Consider the following 24,007-nt stretch of genomic DNA (forward strand, 5'->3'; position numbering starts at 1 on the left):
CCAATCAGGGGGAAATGCTTACATTGACTTTAAAGTTATTAACTATTTGCCTATGAAAGAATATTTATAATACATGTAAGATACAAAGAATAATAAAATGGTCCTACTTACCATTTGGCTTAATAAATGGAACATGTCCAGTATTTTTGAAGCCCTGTCTGATTCTCTTGGATTCCATTCCATTCCCTACCCCTCCCCAAGGTAGCCACAATGATGAGTTTTATGTTTCTCATTATCTTTGTCCTCCTCAGAGCTTAACAGAATTTTGCACAGTTCTAAATTTTGTGTGAGGGACATCATAGTATATAAGTCCTTTGTTGACTTGCTGTTTTCCTCTTGATGATTCATTCATCCTGATGTATGAAGTAACAATGCATTCATTTTTACTGCTGTTTGCTGCTTTGTTGTATGATCTTACCCTCATCTATCTCATCTCCTATCACTTGTGAGGTTTCCGCTTTCTACGGCTACGGTGCTGCCCTGAGCATTCTTGCACAGTTCTCTGCATGTGCAAATGTAGGAGTTCCTAGGGAGTACATCTGGGGTGGATCTGTGGGCAACAAGGTACTGAGTCTTTGGCTTTAGGAGGTCCTGCCAAACTGTCTTCCAAAGGACTCGTACCAGTTCACAGCTCCCCCACCCCCCGTGGCGTACAGGAATGCCCTGTGTTAGACAGCATCACAAGCACCTGACACTGTGCTGGGTTAACTTTCTCTGGCTCCAGAATAGCATGTAGGAGTCTCTGGTTGTGCCTGCCGAGTGAGTAGAGTCTCAGACCCATGTGTACCCCACTAGCTCTCTTGAAGATGGGCACTTGATCTGCCCCCATTTAGAGTACACGAATTGCTCATTGTCATATTGAATTCTTCATCCATAAAGGCAGGAAAACCTACTTTGTAGGTTTCTATGAGATTTAAGTGGGATAACTGAAAAGTTCTTAGGAGCAGTGCCACAACTTTGGGAAGAGCTCGGTGATTCCGAGTTCCCTTTGTCCACACTCGAGTGACGCCAGACATTGATACTTGATTTAAAAGGTGATTAACAGCCGATGCAGTGGAAAAGGTGACAGATGTAATATAGAGTTGCTTTTAGTCTCAGTTATCTATTGATAAGTTTTTTTTTTAAGATTTTATTTATTTGTCAGAGAGAGAGAGGGAGAGCGAGCGAGCACAGGCAGACAGAGTGGCAGGCAGAGGCAGAGGGAGAAGCAGGCTCCCCGCCGAGCAAGGAGCCCGATGTGGGACTCGATCCCAGGACGCTGGGATCATGACCTGAGCCGAAGGCAGCTGCTTAACCAACTGAGCCACCCAGGCGTCCTTATTGATAAGTTTTAAACCAGGTCTGTCATTCAGAAATTCAAAAAAGTCTTAAAGTCTTCATTCGCAGAGCCAAAATAGCAGTAACTGCATACAACTGTTCTGCTCACTTTCTGTATAAAGTTGTCAGCATAGAAGCAGCATAAATCCATTCAGTCTTTAAAAAGCAAATTAAAACACTTTAATATTGTCCACTGCTTGATCAAAACGTTTAAGACATGATTTGCTGAAACTGGGAGTGTGCTTATATATGAAATCGTCTTAAGGTTAAATTCAATTCTGCATGTTCTGTTCGTTCTTTCTTTCTTTCTTTCTTTCTTTCTTTCTTTCTTTCTTTCTTTCTTTCTTTCTTTCTTCTTTTCTTCCCTCCAATGTAAAAACTGAAGTTCTTCAACTAAAGCAAGCCTACTGAGCCTACACGCGAATTCTGTGTGCTGGCTGTTTAGTTTGGGAGTAGAGATAGAATTTTTTAAATAGTAAGTTACTTTAAATAGAAATCAGAGTATAAAAGACATTCCTCATAAGGATTGCTGTTTTCCTAATCCAAATAAAGTAGCTTTTAGAATACTTTTTGATCATTAAAAAAATTGCAACCTGACTTTTCTGAGTACCCAAAATGAAAGAAAAAAGCTTTTCAGGGGGTGCCTGGGTGGCTCAGTGGGTTAAGCCACTGCCTTCGGCTCAGGTCATGATCTCAGGGTCCTGGGATCGAGTCCCACATTGGGCTCTCTGCTCAGCAAGAAGCCTGCTTCCCTCTCTCTCTCTCTCTGCCTTCCTCTCCGTCTACTTGTGATCTCTCTCTGTCAAATAAATTAAAAAAAAAAAAAAGCTTTTCAGTTTGGTCTGATTCACTCATACGTTTTTCCTTCCTCCCAAAGGAATAGACAGTCTCTTAAAGTTCGAGAGCATAAAGTTTTGGGACCGTATGTAGATGGTTTATCCCAACTGGCTGTCACTAGTTTTGAGGTAAGTGTCAATTAAAAACTGGCAATAAATCGAAACGTGTAGGTAATGTTGAGCGTATTTTCATGTGAGTGCTTTCTAGCATATTGGTACCATGCATGGTCTCGGAAACCCAGTAGCAACACACCCCACACAGAAAGAAAGGGCTTCGACCTGCTTTGTTGTGAAGGAGCGACAGTGTGGCCGAGAGGCTCAGCAGTGTGAATTGCAAATATTTTCTTTCACTCCACCTTGTTGAAACTCTGCTCCTCAAGGTTGTCAGTGGTGTCCTTCTAGAGCAACCTGGACACACACAAGCCGAGCTGGGCAATTCATTCATTCCCTTCCCGTTGACAGGGTCTCCTGTGCTCATTTCCATTACCCTTCATGAAGTCTTCTGGTTCTATTTTTCTGAATCGCTCCTCTCCCCCTTGACTGACCCATCTCCTTCTCCAGCTCCTTGACTTGTACACCCTCTTACATCCCAACTTGACGTCTTAGCCTTCCTTCTACCATCACTGCTTCGGAAACCCCTAAAACAGCTGCTCTCTGTTGCTGGAGAATCCCCACCCAAGAGTGCGCGAAGGCATCCTCTGCCCGTCATGCTGTCCCGGGCTTGTGGCCGTCCCACCATCCTCTCAGACTGATGAAAGTTAATCTGTGAGCTAACTCTCCCCAGCCATTTAGATGAAGACATTTTTAGTATCGCTCAGATGAGAAACAGAGTGCAGCCATCACTTGAAAAGCACCCATATTCTGAAATGAAGGGAAACCTCTCGGGGTCAAGGTGCTGAATTGGGTGTGTGGCTTACAGCTCAGTGTGGTCAGCTCCCTGTTCCTCTCACCCTGTCACTTACTAGTAAGAGCCACCCCTGCCCTGTCTCTTGCTAGATGTGGGTAAAGTTACTTGAGCTCCGTGAACGTCCATGTTCTGTGGCTAACATTAGGGGAATATTTGTTTTACAAAGTTCACGTGTCTAATATTGTGTAAGAGCCCGTGGGTTCCAGGCATTTGAAGATGAATAAGCCTTCCTTGTCGCTGGAGGGCCATGGTGTCGGCCGAGGGCCAGGTCAACAAGCCGTCCGTGGCTCTGCAGAGTCATTAAGCACAGGAGAGTTAGTCACATAAAGTCACTAGTGTGACTGAGTGTCTGGAGTGCTCCATGAACATTAGCTCTTTTCCCCCCTAGGAAGTTGCAAAGGGAAAAAAGAGGTGCTAAACAGAGAAAGGGGACAATTGCGGGGTGGCCAGAATGGGGGGAACATTTCCCATTCTAGAAGGTGGTGAGAGGTGGAGGCTCAGCCCTAGCCCCGTGGAAGACAGTCGGGGAGGTGGTCCTTATGGAAGGGCAGTGCCAGGCGTGCCCTGGGTGGTCATTACCCCGTGCACCCATGGGCAGGACTGCATTCCTTTGTTTTCGCTTCTAATGTGTTCCTTCTGCCTCGCCTCTAGGATGTTGAGTCATTGATGTCTGAGGGAAATAAGTCCCGGACGGTCGCTGCGACCAACATGAATGAGGAAAGCAGCCGCTCCCATGCTGTGTTCAACATCATAATCACACAGACCCTTTATGACCTGCAGTCTGGGGTAAGAGCCTGGGGACAGCCTTCAGGGCAGGAAAGGAACGCACACGTCTCGCAGGGCTGGAGGGCTTCGTGGTTGGATTCGGTGGCTGGGAATTTCACGCTGGCTTTGCTGCTTACTAGATAAGCTACTTCACTTAACTTGTTCTGCTTATGAGGTCTTCCTTTATATATAACTTTAAAAAAATTGCGTTTCTTGTGTAAACTCCATGAGCAGCAGTGATGTCACCATACAGCTTTTAATATGTATCCTTTCATCCTGAAATTCCCCTAAAAACGACCGAGTCTACCTTATAGCCATTAAGGGCTATTAGAGAGGAAACAACAACACTTAGCCTAAAGAACACTTTTTCAAAAGAAGAGGATTTTGACCTAAATATGCAGGAATCCTCATGTGTTCCCTCAAAGGCACAGAAAATCTCTGGCTTCCTGACCAGATCCCGGAAAGCTGAGGACGCATGCTCCCCAGCGACATGCAAACACTGTATTCCCGCAGCAGTTCAAAATTGGCTGTGGGACACCTGGCCGGCCCAGGTGCAGACAAGCATGTGACTCTATATCCCAGGGGTTGTGAGTTCAAGCCCTACATTGGATGCAGAGATGACTTGAATGAATAAAACTTTTAAAAAAGTAAAAACTTAAAAAAAAATAAAATTGACCATGACATCACAAGTCCCCATGGCTCCACCCCTGCCCTGTTGTGGGGGCAGGGCTACTTGGCTGCCCTCAGCTACGGTGTAGACGTCAGCGTAGATGTGTGCGTTTGCCCTCACATGTGTTGTTTCTCTCTTGTTCCCTGCAACCAGAACTCAGGAGAGAAGGTCAGTAAGGTCAGCCTGGTGGACCTGGCAGGTAGCGAGAGAGTGTCCAAAACAGGAGCCGCAGGAGAACGACTCAAAGAAGGCAGCAACATTAACAAGTAAGGTGGCCGGTGGGACTTGGGGTCCCACAGCAGCCTCATACCCAGCTTCCCAGGTGTCCGGCTGTGTCCGGGGTGGGGGGCGGGGCTTGGGGTGCCAGAAGGGAATGGATGGTTCTGGTGGCAGGTGCTTCCGAGTTCGTGTAGCTTTAGTAAACAGAGTTGAAGAAAACCAACAGCCCTGACTCTCCTGAAATGCATGAGCTTTATTTGTGTGAAGCTACACGTTGCAGCCCTGTGCACGTCATCATCATGTCTAATGTGGTCTTAGGTAAAGGCCAATCACGGCCTTGTCAATCAAATCATATCTTAGATGAACCCGAGAAGCTGCCTCTGAAAAGAGAACCTGCTTTGAATCCCTTTGTACAGCTGATACTGCTTCAACGTCAGCGCCTGACAAAACTACTCCCGCAGCTGCCACGCTGGAATCTCAGGGTTTGCCTTGGGAGCCTGTGGTGTGCCCTGAGCTGTCCTAGGGGCTGGAAGAGATCAGGGTGGTACGGGGTGTGTAGGAGTTCGCCAGGCAGACAAAGAAGATGCAGGTGTTCAGCACGGACAAGTGGAGGGCTTGTTCTTTTCCATAATATGGTACCCCAGGATGGCTCCTGCCGGGCAAGAGGGGTGTTTGCTTTCCCGCTCAAGAGGGAGCAGAGTTTGCATTTAAGAGTGTGCACTCCAGTCAGACTGCCGGAGTTTCATTCTTCCCTTCACCTCTCTGTGCTTTCTTCTTCTCATCTGTAAATGGGGATCCCAGCAGTCCCTGCTTGGTAGACTTGCTAGAGCATACATGCCCGGGATGCACTTCGAGCAGTGCCTGGCCTGTCTTGTGTGTACTGAATCAATACTATTTGCTGTAGCTAATATTCTTATAATCTGTACAAATAGCATAATCATCATCATTATTCTAAGTTCAGCAGAAAGTAGTTGGGTTCGTATTTGTAACATCTCTCTCTCTTGAGACATAATAACTTGGGTTTCGTTTAGGACAGAAGGTGACAAGAAGCAGTCTATGCAGGAACCCATTTGTGCGGCTTGCCCTTTAAAATGACGTGAGCACATTATAATTTTAGTGTGCTGAAGTTTAAAATTAGAAGGCAAATATCACCCCCTCTATCAGCTGGACAGAGCAGCACTCACTGAAGAGACTGCTGCTTTAGGGAGTTAATCTTGCGGTCATCCTGTCTCCTGCTCTCATAACAAAGGGTTTGGCTGTATTTCATGACCAAGCACTGTAGGAGCCCAGGCTGGCACCGCAGCTCAGCGTTCCACAGTGGGCTCGAGGGCGGGGATGGGAAAGCAGAAGTGGGGTATGAGGGAGCAGGTATCAACGGACAGATCGTCACCTGTCCGGGAGATTTGTTTACTGGTGCTTAGCCACACTAGCCCTTTGCCTTCAGGCCCGACTTGTGGGAAAACACTAGAAGTTCTGTGCCGAGAATTTGTGAGAATGTCGGGCATGGCTGGCTGTGATGTGTAATGCTAGCTAACTTCTGCTGACCTCTTAGTGTGATCGGGCGAGGTTCTGAATGGTGCGTATGTAATCACTCATCTGATCTGCACACCAGCCTTGGGGGGGGGGCGGGGGGAGTCTGTTATCCCTGTTTTACAGAAGAAGAGACCAGGACAGAGAAGGATTAAATAATGTGCCCCAAGTGTCAGAGCTCTAAGTGTGGGTCTGGATTTGGCTGCAGGCAGTCTGGCTCCAGAGCCCCGTGGAGTACCTGCGGTGACCATGTGTTCTGGTTGCCTGCAAGAGTTCTACCTCATGCTTTGGTCCCAGAGCCACGTTAGTAGCGCCCTCTTCAGTTTGGGCACTGAATTACATATGGTCCCAAATGGGAGTGTCTCCAGGCCGCGTAATAACATGATTGACATCCCCGGCCACACCCTCTCTTCCATAATGCCCTACTGAATTGAGTGGAATGCTCTTAGCATCCTGCTGTCTTTCCTTATTTATATACTGGGTTTTTCCACAAATGGATCTGTGAATTTCCTGCTACTAGTCAGTGAGAGCTGATCCTCATTGTGGGGGTTCTTTATAGTTATCCGAGCGCTTTCATATGAGCCTCATGTGAGGCTACTAGTAGGTATTTTTATCTCTGCTTATAGATGAGGGAACTAATGCTTGAAGACATTCAAGTAATATGAATAAAGGCTGAGCTGACACTTATTATGTGCTGTGTGTTTGGCACTGCAGTCAGTGCTAGGGATGCAAGAGAAATTCAGATATTCTTTTTTATTTATTTATTTATTTATTTATTTGACAGAGAGAGATATCACAAGTAGGTGGAGAGGCAGGCAGAGAGAGAGAGAGGAAGAAGCAGGCTCCCCGCTGAGCAGAGAGCCCGATGTGGGGCTCGATCCCAGGACCCTGGGATCATGACCCGAGCTGAAGGCAGAGGCTTTAACCCACTGAGCCACTCAGGCGCCCCAGAAATTCAGATATTCTTGTAGACACTGTTGCCTCCCCACCGCCCCCCCGTATGCCCCGATCCTAATTCCCAAAACTTGTGCATATGTGACTGTGCAAGACAGAGAACTTGGCAGATGTGATGAATTAAGGTTCTGAGAAGAGGAGATGATCTGGGTGAGCCTGCTGTAAGAACAAACCTCCTGAAAAGTGAAGGAGGGAGGCAGGAGGGCCAGCGCCGGTCAGAGTGATGTGGAGTGAAGAAGCCTTCACCTTCTATTTCGTGTTTGACAGTGAAGGAAGGGACCACAAGCCAAGGAACACAGGCAGCTTGTAGGAGCTGGAACAGGCGAGGCAACAGTCCCATCTCCTAGGGCTTCTAAAAGGAGCGCAGCCCTGCGGACACCCTTGTGGCCCAGTGAGACGCGTACTGGACTCCCAGCCTTCCAGAGCTATAATAGCTGTGATAGCTTCATGTTAGGGTTACTTGTCACAGCCTGATGGCCGCCCTTGAAGGAGCACATAGTTTAGGACAACAGGAGGTCACTTCACTTGAAAAAATGAAAGGAAGGAGGATCTTTTTTCTTCGACCAGACAAGGCTGAGACATCAGCCAATGCTGAAGCATGGAACTGTTGTTCGTATGACACCTTTACCAGCCTTTGGATGTTTGCTGAGTTGGCCTTGTGCTTTTCCCAAAAATAAAAAAACAAAACTGGCTCCAAGGGAACGGAGATGCCCCAGGTCCTTTTCCACTGTGCCTTAGTCCAGGGCTGTTTTCTTCACCCCACATACCTCTCTGGTCTCCCTTGGCAGGTGCCTATGCCCCAGGAGCCCACTCTGGACCCAGGTCTCCAGCTGGTCCTCCAGGTTCTCACTGTGGTCATGGGGACGTAGCAACTGCATGAACAGGACATCGGGCCGTTACATGGTTCCCTGACGTCTGCAGAGCTGTCTGGGAGACCTTCATGGAAATTGGCCCTCTGTCCCTTACTGGCCATTCCAAAATCCAGAACGCTCTGAAAACCAAGCGCTTTTCTTTTTTTCTTCACAGCTTACATGTTGGTAGAGCCTCCCCTGAACTCTCATGAGGCTGTCTCTAGTCTTTGTCTGTGTTTATAGTTTCTGTTTACTGTAGTAGCATGGCCATTTGTAAGTTTAGCTGTAGAAATGCAAATGGATGTTATTACGGGCTGCTGTCCCGGATCTGCCCGTGGTCATGTATAATGCATGCACTGCACTTCCTGAAATTCAAAATATTCTGCATTTCCACACCCAGGTGGCCCCAAGGATTTCAGGCGAGAGGCGCGCACCTGCCCGTCTTTGATCCGTGTAGCCGATGTGTGTTGAGCACCAGATGTGCATAAGAGCACGGGGAGGAGTAGGTGGAAGGTCCTGATCCAGTAGGGCAGGATTGAGGGGAGTATGACTACATTAAGCGCCATGGAAGCTTGCCCAGAGGGGGGCAGTGGGAACACGGGGACAGCGCAGCTGGAAGGCTAAGGGAGGGCTTCCCAGAGGAGACACTGGAATTTCTTCGTTACAGAAACTAGCTGCGTGACCTCTGGGTGCCTCTGTTTTGTCAGCTGTAAAACATGGCTGAGGAAACAGCCCTGTGAGCAAGGCGACTATAGGCATTAAATTAGTTCCTATTAGTAAGTGCACAGCATGTAGTGAGCTCTGTGTCAGTGTGTACTAACCAAGTAAAATAAATAGTAAATTGAAAGGGGCTGCCTGATGGCACCACAAATGGCTTTTTAAGCCTTAAAATCAGTGCCCCTTTGAGTGGTAAAATTAAAGAAATCTCTGACATGTGTCCTACACTTTCTGTCGGCCTTCTGTTTGGGCTTCTCTTGATGGAACATAGTAATCCTCTTACGCAGACGGGTCAGGGACTTCACACAGACATTAGTGTCTGCTTAATGGGCTCTGGACTGAGGAGCTTCGTCTCTCCTTAAGCTCTTAAGAGCGTTAAAGCACACATTATTCCTTTATTGGAGAGCTAAGGCGCTGCGTGGCTGCACCTGCCATGGCCTGTTCCAGGAGCGGGAGGAGTAGGTCTGTAGACCATCCTCGCAGGGGAACACATCCGAAAACTCTGTCTGTCGCTCCACCTGTCTGCTGAGGATGGAGTGAGGAAGTCTGTCCCCGTGGCTGGAGGCCAGCGGGCTTGCTTCTCGGAGCGCTCGTTCACATCATGGGATGCTCACTGAAACCCCTGGGAATGTCACTGAAAAAGGTTCTGTCATTCTCAGTAATGACCAGTTATTAAGTGCAAACAGTGCTCCTCTGATGAGTATCATTCCTGGCCTCAGTTCCATTTCAATCACTGTGGCTGATTATAAAATGTATATTAAACATTTCCCCAAGGGGTTCTACTCCACATTTGTTCTACGGATGCAAATATATGTTCTTCTTAGGATTCTGTCCAATAACTTATGTGACAATGCAGTAAAGTATAAGCATAGTATCTCTAATGTGTCGTGTGTCTCATTCCTCCTTTTTCTCTTCTTGAATACTTAGGACTCTTAATCATTTTATCTCGGAAATCTCACTTAAATGGATATTGCCTGCATAACCAAACGCGAACTTGTACCTAGAGAGAGTAAAAATGGCCCGATTCTGTCCCATTATTCAAGAGCGGGTAGGGGTCCTTATCAATGTACCACTTACCCATTGCAGGGTCCACATATGTGGGGGAAAAAATCTGAATAAACATCTTTGCATTTAACGTGAGAGACACACAAAGGACAGCAAAAATCTCCTTGGGAGGCAGTGGTCACGTGTTTTGGGGCACGTGGCATTGTGACTTCAGGGTTTCTCAAAGCATTTTTGGGAAATCTTAGTTCCTCAAGTGGCTCTGGGAGGAAAAAGACCCTTAGACAAATAATTTTGAGCAAAGCTGCTTTAAAAAGCCTCCCTTCGGAGACTCATGAATCCCATGTAACTTGAACTTACTCCTTGAACTTATTTGATGACAGAATTCTAGGTATTACATCTACTAAAATCTGCACAATAAATATTCAAGAGAACTCATGTTTTTAAAAATATTTTATTTATTTATGTGACAGACAAAGATCACAAGTAGGCATAGAGGCAGGCAGAGAGAGGGAAGCAGGCTCCCCGCTGAGCAGAGAGCCCGATGCGGAGCTCGATCCCAGGACCCTGAGATCATGACCCGATCCAAAGGCAGAGGCCCAACCCACGGAGCCACCAGGTGCCCCGAGAACTCGTTTTTGGAAATGTTTGTATATACTTGATTTCACCATGGCACTCGAAACGGAAATGAGACTGGGAATGGTACTTGTTACACTTTGCACTTTACTGGACTCAATTAACTCGCATCGGCCACTGGAAATCGGTGGGGAGTGGGACGAGACCTGTTCTGCAGGACCACGGCTTTCCTTCCTCTCCTGCCATGGGATGGGATTGTCCTTGCCCCTGGTTTGCCACACATATTCTTTGCATTTTCTCTTTACTGTTAAGAGTGGAGACTTACCAGTGAAAAGTACTAACTCAAGTCCACTAACTTCATCATCTTTCAACTTTCTTTAAAAATAAAGGGTTGCATTTTTCTGTAAGCGACAGCTGTAGTGACAACCAAAATGATGGATTTCTTTTCCTCACTTAACAAGAAGCCCAAGGGCTGGTACAGCACCTCAAAAATGCCGTCAGGCACCCAGCTCAACGAACCTTAGTGTGTGATCACGTCGTCCTCATGACCTCAAGATGACTCTATCATTCCAGGCTCTGTAGCCTTATCTGTGTTCCACACTACAGAGCGAAAGGAAGGGCAAAGGACCACTGGCTTCTGGCTTATGACTACGGAATATGTACCTTTTCTACCAGAACAATAGCTTTCTTGGAAGCCCCACCCAGTTATGTCACCCAGCATCTCATTGGCCAGAGAGCCATGTTTCATGGCTTCGCAGAGCTGCAGAGGACTCTGCAAAGTGGAGTTTTTAGCCCAGCATAAGCCTCCCAGCAAAATCAGGGTTCTGTTAGCAAGTAAAAAAGGCAGAGGGGTTACCATTTCCCTTTTTCTCTCAAACATCCACAGAGAGTACCAAAGCCAGCATCGAATCAGTCCTTTTTAGAAAGAGACCCATGTTCTGTTCTTCAGTGTACTTTAGACTCAGTTTTACTCAGCAGAGATACTGACTGATTTCTGTAAGCCAGGCACAGTAATAATGGTATGATCTAGAATGGTCTCCACTCTCAAAGCAATCAAAACCTTAAGTAGAAAGAGATAGAGAAATACACATTTAGGTAACTCTAGCAAACTTTAATAACTACTGCACTTAGGACCTTAGACAAAGATCACTAGTAAATAGGTTATATAATTGAAAGCCATCCCGGAGAATATAGATAACTGACATCACATGATATCCACTCCTAAGGGAAGGAATCTGGTGGTTAGAGTTTCAAGGGAAACGAGGTTGGAGGAAGATGTAGAAAAGGGAAAAAAAAAGTTATGACAATATTTTTCTCATTGATTGTACTTATTAGAGCTGCTTTTATTTTGTTTTTGATCCTCCTAGTTTTCTTAACTTTCTTAATGTCAAATTCTCTGTTATAGTAGATAGGTAGATTTTTAAAATTTCAATGTTAAAACATGGCTCTCTGTTCATAAACGTTATCCCCTAGCCTAATCCTTCTGTCCTCCCCATTTACTCCGTGCCCACCACCCCAGCCCAAGAACTTGCCCGAAGGTTAGCAGCTGCCTTACTATCTCCACCTCCCTTAGGTTCAGGGAAGAGCTGTACTTTGGTAGAAAAGAAAGGTTCCTGGGACAATTTTTTTCAGCCCCTCAGATGGGCAGACAGCCCCACCCTGTCCTGGAAACCTGTGAGCTGCCCATTTGCCTACAGCATGAGAAGACAGCAGTAGCAGGATCCATAATTTGTGATTTCGTTATATTCTTAAGCTCCCTAGAAATGAAGTTATGTTAAAATACGTGAACCCACTGTTCAGTTTTCACACGCGGTTTTTGAGATTCCGCAAGCCCCTGCATCACTGCTCCCGGGTGGAAGGTCGCAGGGAGGGATGGCATCATGGCTCCCTGGTCACTGGGTGACCTGGTTACCTCCCACAAGTCTCCTCACTCTGCAGGTTTATTCTCTTTGTTCCAAGGGGACAGCAAGTTGAGACAGAGGCCTTGTTTTGAACGTGTGCACACGATCAGGTAAAAGGCTTCTACTAGTGATAAGCTTCCCTAAATGGTTCAGTAACAGAACGCTGCACGCAGGAAACAGAGTCACGTGACCATGCCTGGCCAGCCCCAGAGTCACGTGGTCAGTCTGCCCTGCCCCGCCCCTCCCCTGTGGCTCATGTGTTGGACCTGCTGGACGTGCTGACGTGCTGGACATGCTAAGGGCATGTCCTGACGCAGCGTGCACGTGGTGTCGTGGGCAGTGATGACGCTGTGCTGCCCTTTCTCTTTTTGTCTCAAAGCCCTCATTTAATTTTTTTGTGTCTTGCTTAGGAGTGCCAGGAACTCTCCCTTTTTACTTCTCACGCTTTCGAATTAGAAAATAGGAGCGGTTGCCACCAAAGTCAGATCTTGTCTCCTCAGTGATGAAAAATACGTGACCAGCCCAGAATGGGTTTGCACATAAAGGGCACTGTTCACTTGAGAATTGCTGGTTATTGACCTTGGAGTCGTGGAGCTTTTTATAGTCTGTATCAGTTAAAGTGATTTCTGCTGTTTTTAAGTACTAAAAACTGATACAGTTTGAAGAATTGTTTTCAACTGAAAATTTTATTTCAGGAGTTGCAAAATATGAACAATGCCCTATATTCTATAAGCAGAAATGTGATTTTGCATTAACATTGAATTCCCATCTTCTTCTATTTCATATATATCATATGCCATTTTCTTACATTTTTTTTAAAAGATATTATTTATTTATTTGACAGAGAGAGAGAGATCACAAGTAGGCAGAGAGGCAGGCGGAGAGAGAGGGGGAAGCAGTTCCCTGCTGAGCAGAGAGCCTGATGTGGGGCTCGATCCCAGGACCCTGAGATCATGACCTGAGCGGAAAGCAGAGGCTTAACCCACTGACCCACCCAGGCGCCCCCATTTTCTTACTTTTTAAATATAATTTTATTTCATCATAAGTGTACTCTTTAGTTCCCATGCCACCAACCCCCTCCCACCTCGTGACCATCAATTTGTTCTCTAGAGTTAAGAGTTTGCTTATTGGTTTGTGTCTCTCTCTCTCTTTTTTTTCCTTTGCTCGTCTTGTTTCCTGAATTCCACATATGAGTGAAATCATATGGTATTCGTATTTCTTTATTTCGCTTCACATTATACTCTCTAGTTCTATCCATGATGTTGGAAATGGCATGATTTCATTCTTTTTTATGGTTGAGTAATATTCCACTGTGTATATATTCTTTGTATCCATTTATCTGGATAAATGGGCTGGATAAATTGGGCTACTTCCATAATTAGGCTATTATAAGTAATACTGTGATAAACATGGGGGTGCATGTGGATTTTGAGGGTAAATATCCATTAGGGTAATTACTGGGTAGTAGGATAATTCTATTTTTAATTTTTTGAAGAACCTCCCTTCTGTTTTCCACAGTGGTTGCACCAGCTTGCATTCCCACCAACTGTGTGAGAGGCTTCCTTTTTCTCCACATCCTCACCAATGCTTCTTTCTTGACTTTTAGCCATTCTGACAAGTGTGAGGTGATACCTCATTGTAGTTTTGATTTGCGTTTCCTTGAAGATGACTGATGCTGAGCATCTTTTCATGTGTCTGTTGGCCATCTGTGTGTCTTCAGAGAAATGTCTTTTCATGTCTTCTGCCCATTTTTAATTGGATTATTTGTCTTTGGGTGTTGTTTTGGCTCCTTATTGGATATGTCATTTGCAACTATTTTCTTATATTCAGTAGGTTGCCTTTTAGTTTGGTTGACTGTTTCCTTCTTCGTGCAGAAACTTTTCATTTTGATGTAGTCTGAATAATTTATTTTTGCCATTTTCTTTCTTAAATTTGTTACCTTCGGGAGGACTGATGGAGTGATTGAACTTGAATTTTTTTTAAACAGCTATAATGAAAAATGGTTCACATACACATCCTTTACCATTTTAAAATGTACAGTTTAGCAGCTTTATTATGTTCGGAGTGTATAACCATTGCCACAATCTAATCTGAAAACATTTTCATCATCCCCAAAGTAAGCTTGTGTCCATGTCATTCCCCAGTCATACCACCCCAGCCGTGGACAACCACTATCTTCATCTCTACAGATTTCAGCTCTTCTGGGTGTTTTGTATAAATGGCATCAATATGTAGCTGTATTAGTTTCCCAGTGTGGTAACAGATTACCACAAACTGGGTAGCTTACAACGATAGAAAGTTCTGGAAGCCACAAATCCAAAATCAAGGGGTTGGCCAGATTTGTTCCTTCTTGTGGCTCAGAGGGAAAATCCGTCATGCCTCTCTCCTACCTTCTAGTGGTTGCTAAAGCTCCTTGACCTTCCTTGGTTTGTAGATGCATTGCTCCCATCTCTGCCTCTCTTTTCACATGGCCTCCCCCCTGTTGCCTGGATGTCTTCTTCACGTGGCCTTCTTATAAGGCACCAGTCGGTAGATTACAGCCCTCCTTCAGCCAGTATGATCTCATCTTAACTAATTACATCTGCGGGGACCCTGTTTTCAAATAAGAATACATCTGAGGTTCTGGTGGACACGAATTTTGGGTAGACACTCTTCAACCCAGGACATTGGCCTTTGGTGTTTGGCTTCTTTCACTTACCAGAATTTTTCAGGGTTTATTCATGTTGTAGGTTATATCAGAATCCTCTCTTTGGCTGAATAATATTCCATTGTGAGGACATACCACATTTTATTCGTCCCTTCATCAATTTGATGGACAGACACTTGGGTGGTTTCTACATTCTGGCTGTTGTGACTAACACTGCTATGAAAATTCATGTACACGGTTTTGTGTGGGCAAATGTTTTCATTTCCTTTGGGGGTGGATTTAACTTGTGAATCTGTCAGTTGTATTGTACATATTTATGTCACGTTGCAGGAATGGCTATCATTTAAAATTCTGGCTCGTTTTCTACCCCTTGATTTTTCCTTTGTATTTCAGTGTTTTTTCAAATGACTCACCTTTAAGATTATGTTTTGTGAGAAACATGCTTTCTTTCAACTCATTTCTTGGAAGTCTGTTGTTAACATTAAAAAGAAAACTAGTCTTTCATGCTAAACTCTGCTTTCCTATTGAAAGTGCACTTGGCACTCAGCCGTGACACAGAAGGATGTCCTTCATCCCTCAGTTTCACAGATCTGTTGTTTCTATGGTGCTGTTTTCTCTGGTGCAGAAAACATGTATTAAGTACCAGGGAACACTCAGAGCTCAGCCAGTGGTTCTCAGGCTCCAGCCTGCACCAGAATCACCTGGAGGGCTGGTTAAAGCACTGAGTGGTAGGTCCCACTACAAGTGTCTGAGTCGGTAGGTTAGGGGTGTGGTGGGGCCTGAGAATGTGCATTTGTAACAAGGTCCCAAGTCTTGCTGGTGCTGCTGGTCCCAGCACCACGTTTTGAGAATCATGGGCCTAGGCAGCTAAATCCATGTGTCACTTTGGGCATTGTTCAACCAGGGCTTCTTAAAATTTAATGTGCCTGTGAATCACCTGGAAATATCCTTAACTGGTTCTGACTCTGTAGGCGTGGGGAGGCTTCCAAGAGTCAGTGTTTCTAAGCAGCTCTCAGGGGATCCCAGTGCTACTTTGTGTAGCAGTTGTTGAAAGAGTAGCCATATGCTGTCCTCTGCTTGGGTGGGTCTTTGTTCTGTGCAGTTGTACAAACTCCACACTGAGTTGTGAAATGAGCTTGCCAGCTTTAGCAGATGAGCAGAATATACCTTGTAACTTGCAGAGAAAATTTCTCTTCAAATTACGTGGTTACAGTGGACCACAAAATGAGAGGCCCAGATGGTCCAGATTAGCCCCAAAGAATAAATGGTTCAGAATCCCAACGTAATATTCGGAGTCCATTAGAAGTCTCTGGATTGATTATTAAATGTGTGTTTCCAGGTACTGAAATGTCTGTGTCATAGGTGTGTGTACAGGGATTTTAAATTCATTCTTTTAAATGAATGGAGTTACTTTTTTGTTTCTCTCTGTCTCAGCTTCTTGACAAATTAACATACACTTGATTGTATCAACTTGAGGGCCCTGTTCTGCGTATTTTATACTTATTCCCTGAAATGATTATTATTTTATGGAAACAATGTAAATATTCTATAAAGTTAATTAAAATTTTTTTTTCTTTCGGCAGATCCCTTACAACCTTGGGGTTGGTTATATCCTCGCTGGCTGACCAGGCGGCTGGCAAGGGTAAAAACAAGTTTGTGCCTTACCGAGATTCAGTCCTCACTTGGCTTCTTAAGGTAATTCATTGTTGCAGCGTTCCTTTCCAACGAAAACTGGCCAGTTTCAGAGCTGGCAGCGGAAAGGTGTGTGCAGAGCTAGCCAAATACGCAGCCGCCCCCAACAACGCCTTGCTCCTCATTCCCGGGAATGCAGAGTGAAAATGCGCCTGTCTTGCCCTCCTTACCCCAGTGTAGTGCTGCTGCTTGACAGGCAGTGTTGTTGTGACTATCGAGAAACCACCCCTTGGCATAAAATTATTTGTGGAATACAAACCCATTTCCACAACATATCTCTTTGCTCACAGAGAATGTCGTCACTCAAACGTGTTTTCAGCTTTCATCCTGCGTGTTGTGCACAGAATGGGGCTCGCTTCCTTAGATGCTACTGGAAATATTTTGCAGGACAATTTGGGAGGCAACAGCCAGACCTCTATGATAGCCACCATCAGCCCAGCAGCAGACAACTACGAAGAGACCCTCTCCACCTTACGATATGCAGATCGAGCCAAAAGGATCGTTAACCATGCCATCGTGAACGAGGACCCCAATGCCAAGGTCATCCGGGAGCTGCGCGAGGAAGTAGAGAAGCTGAAGGAGCAGCTCTCACAGGCCGAGGTAAGACCAGCTGGGGGCTCCCCGTCTCTGCACGTCCCTGGCTGGTGGTACTGGAGCAGGGAAGGGTGTCCTTGGCCTGCGGGTTTGGGTCATCTCCATGCCATTCAGCATCTCTGTGTTGATTGGCTGCTTCTGCATGCTAAGCGTGGTGTGGACAGCCTGAGTCATACCAGGCTTCTGTCCCAGGAGCTCAGCCAGCCGCTGCGGGAGCGGACGAGTCAGAGTCGGGGCTGTTGCTGGCTTGCTGTTGGCTTCAGTCGACCAGTCGGCCATTGGCTGCGGATCTCACCCAGCGTGAAACCGGAAGGACCAAATATGTCGTTTTTATTTTATCTCTTAAAGATTTGCTTATTCATTTTAGAGAGAGAGTGAGAGTATGGGAGGGGCCGAGGCAGAGGGAGAGAGAATCTCAAGCAGACTCCCTGCTGAGCGTGGAGCCTGACACGGGGCTCAGTCCCAGGACCCTGAGATCATGACCCAAGCCGAAATCAAGAGTCAGATGCTTAACTGACCGAGCCACCCAGGCGCCCCAGATGTGTTGTTTTTACTTTTTTTATTTTTATTTTTTTAAGATTTTATTTATTTATTTGAGAGACAGAAAGCATGAGAGGGGAGAAGGTCAGAGGGAGAAGCAGAGTCCCCAAGGAGTTGGGAGCCTGATGTGGGACTCGATACTGGAACTCCAGGATCATGACCTGAGCCGAAGGCAGTGGCTTAACCAACTGAGCCACCCAGGCATCCCTGTTTTTATTAACAGTGTAAATTATGCACCCATAGGCCTTAAAATTTTCAGATTAGTTGGTTATATATCATCTCTTCCTTAAGTCAGGGAAGACAGATAAATGTTAGGAACAATTCAGAAATCTCCTTTTTTTTTTTTTCTTTTTTTTTTTAAATGTGTATCAGCTCCTGGCAGGAAACAAAATGGGTCATTTCTCATGGTTACTGTGTTTCGTTGGCATTACTGAGCTTGAATAAACACACGCTCTTCGAAGTCACTTTCTTGTAGTAAGCTGCTGGCTGAGGCGCGCTCTTGTTTGAAATAGGTAACAGGACTGAAACGAAGGCCAGGTGCCTGGGCTTTCGTCACGTGCTGGCCCGTGCCTCATTTGGATGCGTACCTAAGGCTGCTGAGGTCACATTCCTTCATACCACCTGCTTAGAACTCTCTTTGGTCAGGACAGTATTTTTTTTTTTTTAAGATTTTATTTATTTATTTGACAGACAGAGATCACAAGTAGGCAGAAAGGCAGACAGAGAGAGAGGAGGAAGCAGGCTCCCCGCTGAGCAGAGAGCCCGATGCGGGGCTCGATCCCAGGACCCTGGGATCATGACCTGAGCTGAAGGCAGAGGCTTTAACCCACTGAGCCACCCAGGCGCCCCATGGTCAGGACAGTATTAAGCTGTAGGAGGAAAGGGTGATAGATACTATTTTTTGAGCACTTTGTACCAGGCTGTCTATCTGTCTGTCACTGTATCTAGTCAAGAAAGTAGTCAGTAAGAGATTGAGATAAACGGGCAGAAAGGAGTCAGAGCCAGGGATCTGAACAGTCTGTTCGTGGGTGATGGTGGAGCTGTACTATAGCCGTTCCAGCTGTCGGCTTCTGAAGCGTCGGAAGCCTTGTTGTATCGATTGTGTTCATCCCTAACCCCTAAGGCAGCACTGATACTGGAGGGCACTTAGCGTGGTGCCTAGCAGCTTTGTGAGGCTCAGCAAATGTTGCTAGTTTCCGTTACTGTCATGATCACAATCGCTCAGTGCATCGAGCATCATCTTTTAGGGACGCCAAGAATGGTAGCGAAACACCTGAAAAATCAAAACGCTGATAAACTTTGAAGAGAGTCATGATCCTGGGAGGCAGGTGTGGCGGTTCTGAAATTCGTGTAGAGGTGAATGAGCTACTTCTTTCCTCTTGTCTCTGAATCTGCTTTTCCACCGTGACCAGTAATCTAGGCTGGACAGCTAGAACCATACCCCAGAAGAGGGGCCGCAGAAGGTTCACCGAGATAGAGCTCTCCTGGGTGTCTCCTTGTCCCCAGCACTGAATGTCACTCTCAGCCACGGTTAGCACTGTGAGACTCTGAAACCGCAGGGACCGTACACGTCATCGTCACTTGGATTCCTTGTCCGAGTCTGCCGTCTTTGCTGTTCGTGGGCTTATGCTTTGCAGAGGCTCCTCTTGCTGTAGGGTGTGGAAGTGTGTTGTTGGCAAGTACGAGCCCCGAAGTATTTGAGCGGCATGTACAAATCTGTACCCGGACCCTTAGTTATTCTCACTGAGCTACCTCAAAGGGAAATTGCTCCCCTTTAGCCCAGAAGTCCTGTTTTCAAGGGAGTGATGGCTACGCAAAGTTTATTACCACCAATAAGATAAATAGTTTTAAGTGATTCAGAGACAAATTTTAAAATGAATGAGAAGAATTCTTCTTCACTTTTCCTGGTAGGTTCTCTCTGGGATGTGTTTTTGGTGGTGTGTGTTGATCTCTGTCTCGCAGTTCCTCTTTTTCCCTATGTTTCTATGTTGACAACGAACGTTAGCATCTTTTAGGTCTTCAGATATGAAGGGCGCCTGGCTGGCTTCGTTGGTAGATCAGGCAATTCTTAATCCCAGGGTTGTGAGTTCAAGCCCCATGTTGGGCATGGAGCCTACTTTAAGAAGAAAGAAAAAAAAAAAGATCTTTAAATGTGAAATTTAAGTATGGTGGATAAAATTACTCTGTAACGATTTGTATCAGTTTAATTCAGGGCACTGGTTTCATTTTCTCCTTTAAAGAGTAGCAGTCCTTTATTCCTACACTTCTTTTAATTAATAAAGATCTAAAGCCCACCCTGATGCCGTATGACTTAGTTGCTTCCAGTGGACTGTGGATAGCCACTTAGAAGGACAGTAAGGGATTGTTTTGTAAATAATGGTGGGAAAAATTAGAAAATCAGCTATCTCTGGTTTCCTTTCCAAGGCTATGAAGGCCCCTGAACTGAAAGAGAAGCTCGAGGAGTCTGAAAAGCTGATCAAAGAGCTAACAGTGACTTGGGAAGAGAAGCTGAGGAAAACAGAAGAAATCGCACAGGTAGCTTGATAATTCAGGCCTAAAACCTTGTGACTTTTTTTTTTCATTTGCCGTCTTTTCTGTGTAGCCACTCATCATCCTCAAAAAGTCACGTAAGGACCTCTTTCTGCTAAACGAGGCCACGAAGGTCGGGGTTAGAGGCCGACTTCGTCATCTTTCATTAACCGCCATTGGGGCCATGTGTTTGCCAGAAGTGCCGAGAGCACTGAGTTGGAGCAGACGTGCTTTGCAGGAAACACTGTGCATGTGTCCTGCTTTTCCGTGTCGTGGTCTGGGATCACCTGGCACAGCATTCGACATCCCTGACTGGCAGAGAATTTATAACTTACAGCACATCATCGTTTTTTTCATTCTATTTGATTCCTTGGGCTTGTGAGAAAATGCTGCACGAACTTCACGTGAGATCCGATGTAAGGCAAGGACTAATGCTGTGCTGGTGTGTGAGTTTCATGAATCTACACGATGCCGTTTGTGACTGTTTTCATCTCACGGACCACTGGGGCATACTGGACCGTCCCAGTGAGGGAGCTTGAAAGCAGGAACCGGGACCTAGTCAAGCCTTCTCATAGGTGTCATTCACATACACACATGCACTCACTCGCGCCCTCCCACACCCACACACACACACACACACACCACACACACACACCTGACTCCCTGTGTCTTGTCCATTGCTCTGTGCTTCTTCATCACTGCTGCAAATTCTGTATTTTACATGTCTGTTTTTCATGGTCTGCCTCTTTCTACTAGAACACAAGTTTTCACAAATGAAGGGACTTTGTTCACTATTCTATTTCTAGTCCTAGATCAGTACCTAAGACTTAAATATCTCTTGGATGGATGGATGGGTGGATGGATGGATGGATGGATGGATGGATTCAAGGCCCTGTGCAGTCAGGAACCAACCTGCTCTTCCATCCCTGTCTCTTCCATGGCATTTCCACATTGAGTAGGGTTCTCGGCACCTGGAATCCTACAGTGTGCCCAGAATTTCTCCTGCGCCTTCCTGTGCCTTCTGTTAGAACAACCTCCTCCTGCCTTACTACTGCCCCTTTTCTTCCTGTAAAATTCTTCTACTGCAAGAAACATCTCAAATATATCCTTTTCTGAAGACTTCTCTGGTCCCTGAACCCATCCACTGTCTCCTTCCTTGGAAGCCCTATAGTACGTTGTTCCTCTCCAGTGTTCTTCTCCATCCTTCCTCTTCTGATTGAGGTGTGTGGTCTTATCCCCTCCCCAGACTGTAAACCCCGTATAGGCACAGTGGTGTCTGGTTTTCCCATAGCACCCCCATAGCACCCTGACTCATGATGTCACACACTTAAGACATTCCGTAAATGTGGTTGGAATGTGTCATTTCTTTGGCATCCGCCCCAGAAACAGTGACCGAAACTTTCCATGGATACCTCTTGTGGCTAGAGCAACAAATAGAGTTCCCCGGTTTTGTCTGTTTTGTGCCCAGGAGAGACAACGACAACTTGAAAGTATGGGGATTTCCCTGGAGACGTCGGGTATCAAGGTCGGGGATGACAAGTGCTACTTAGTCAACCTGAACGCAGACCCTGCTCTCAACGAACTTCTGGTTTATTATTTGAAGGTAGGAGAGCATATAAATAGACAGTCGCAGTCCTGATTCATTCACGTACAGCTCCCATTAGAATCTGGGCCTGTACCCATGATTTTGCTCTTTGTGTCCAGCTCAGCGCCCATTAAAGGTAAGAGGATGGGTAGTGCGGTCTGGTTGCCATTGAGAATGAAACCTCCCCTCTGGCGACCATCCGTTTGCTCTCTATGTTTACGGGTCTGTTTCTGCTTTTTCTTTGTTTGCTTGTTTGTCTTTTTTTGATTCCACATAAAGCAAAGTCATATGGTGTTTATCTTTCTCTGTCAGACCACACTTTTGGAAATGCTGGCTTATTTTGTTAAGTGAGAAATAAGACATCTGTCTGAAGTCAGGCACCTGATAGAAACTGATACGGGGCACCCCAAAAGACATAGGGGATTTTTAGCATGAACCCACATATACACACAGTTCCTGAGTTATGGTGGTATAGAAATATATATAGAAATATATGAATATATAGAAATATATGGGGCAGTAGTTTTTTTGTTATGTCTTTTTTTTTTAATTTTTTATAAAAATGTAATGTATTATTAACCCCAGGGGTACAGGTCTGTGAATCACCAGGTTTACACACTTCACAGCACTCACCCTAGCACATACCCTTCCCAGTGTCTATAACCCCACCGCCCTCTCCCGACCCTCCTCCCCTATGGGGCAGTATTTAAATAACTCTCAAGGATTGGAGACCTGGGAACTTGAAGGCAGCTGATCTAACTGTCCACATACCTTAGTCTCTAAATGCAGAGGTATTACCCACTTGCTGAAAAATAAATAGGTGCTTAGTTAAGGATTCTGATCTGCCTGGAGTGAACATAAAAACGCAATGGAAAATAAGCTACAATTGAAGAGAAGAGCCTGTTTCCTGTTATCCTTTTTATTCTCCTTTTTTCCCAGAGACATAAATCTGGTACAAATAGCCCCTGATCTACTGAGAGTCCACTAATGGAATTAAGTTCTTTTCATTTAGGACATGATTAAGGCATAAGGAATTGTGTCCAAAATCCTAATTTTGAAAGATCAAGGCTTTCTGTTGAATAGGGAAATATTACTGTTGTGACTCAGTGATTTTTAGAGCAATAGAAAATACAAAGGGATGAACTATGGACCGCATTGTGGGAGTGACAAGTCCTCATATGTCTGGGGTTTGAGGTACTTGAAATCATGCTCATCTGCACATTCTGTAACCCACAAGCTACAGTGCTCTGTAATACTGGTATTCAGAACTCAACTACTTTCATCATTTTATTTTTTTATTTATTTTTTTAAGGTTTTACTTATTAGAGAACATGAGCAGGGGGAGGAGCAGAGACAGAGGGAGAAACAGACTCTCTGCTGAGCGGGGAGCCTAACACGGGGCTCGATCCCAAGATCCTGAGATCCTGGCCTGAGCCGAAGGCAGACGCTTAACCAAGCCACCCAGGCGCCCCACTTATATCATTTTAAAAGTTATATGTTTAAAAATATGATTTTCCATGCATCTACTGTTAGTGGTTCTTGAATTCATACAGCTATTTTCAGAACATTTTCACTGTCCACTCAGGTGGTCCTTGAAAGAATCCTACTAAGTAGTTCAAGTTGCTGATATTGTCCTGGTTTGGGGGGGGAAGGGGAGGAGGGGGGAAGGAGGGAGGCAGCCAGGCTCAGCCTGTGAAGTGGCGTGCCCATGGGCACGTGAATAGTAAGCTGTCAGGTTAACATGGGATCTCAAGATAGTCTCCTGTCAAGTCCGATTTCCTTGTATTGTAAAACCGTATCTAATCACTGTTGGTTGTTTTCTTCATAATGTTTAAATATTTTTAAAAGGTAGTGTATTAAGGTAAGCTTTGGCCCTGTAATGCTCCAGATATCTTGCTCTCCCATCTGATTCATTTAATATTGTCATGCAGATGCCGTTGGGTTCCTCAGATCGATGGAGATAAATTTGCCTCGAGTTACTTGTAAGAGCAGGTTTTTTTCTCTTTCTTCCACTCTCCATCACTAGGACCACACGAGGGTGGGCGCAGATACGTCCCAGGACATCCAGCTGTTTGGGATAGGAATTCAGGCGGAGCACTGTGAGATAGACATCGCGTCTGACGGCGACGTTACTCTTACTCCGAAAGAAAATGCAAGGTAAGAGAAGTAAATGTC

General features: G+C 45.5%; 1 protein-coding gene across 11 annotated transcripts in view; it reads left to right on the plus strand.

The window, feature by feature from the left end:
- Window positions 1-24,007, plus strand: part of KIF13A (kinesin family member 13A) — a 205,557-nt gene that overhangs the window by 125,274 nt on the left and 56,276 nt on the right. For all 11 annotated transcript variants that reach the window (XM_047732627.1, XM_047732630.1, XM_047732632.1 and 8 more), the window contains exons 7-14: window positions 2,195-2,282; window positions 3,712-3,846; window positions 4,649-4,761; window positions 16,476-16,587; window positions 16,972-17,184; window positions 20,143-20,253; window positions 21,716-21,850; window positions 23,859-23,989. In XM_047732627.1, coding sequence (XP_047588583.1) covers window positions 2,195-2,282; window positions 3,712-3,846; window positions 4,649-4,761; window positions 16,476-16,587; window positions 16,972-17,184; window positions 20,143-20,253; window positions 21,716-21,850; window positions 23,859-23,989 — 1,038 coding nt within the window. The remainder of the gene's footprint in view (window positions 1-2,194; window positions 2,283-3,711; window positions 3,847-4,648; window positions 4,762-16,475; window positions 16,588-16,971; window positions 17,185-20,142; window positions 20,254-21,715; window positions 21,851-23,858; window positions 23,990-24,007) is intronic.

This window comes from Lutra lutra, chromosome 6, assembly GCF_902655055.1.
Source record: "Lutra lutra chromosome 6, mLutLut1.2, whole genome shotgun sequence".
NCBI lineage: Eukaryota > Metazoa > Chordata > Mammalia > Carnivora > Mustelidae > Lutra > Lutra lutra.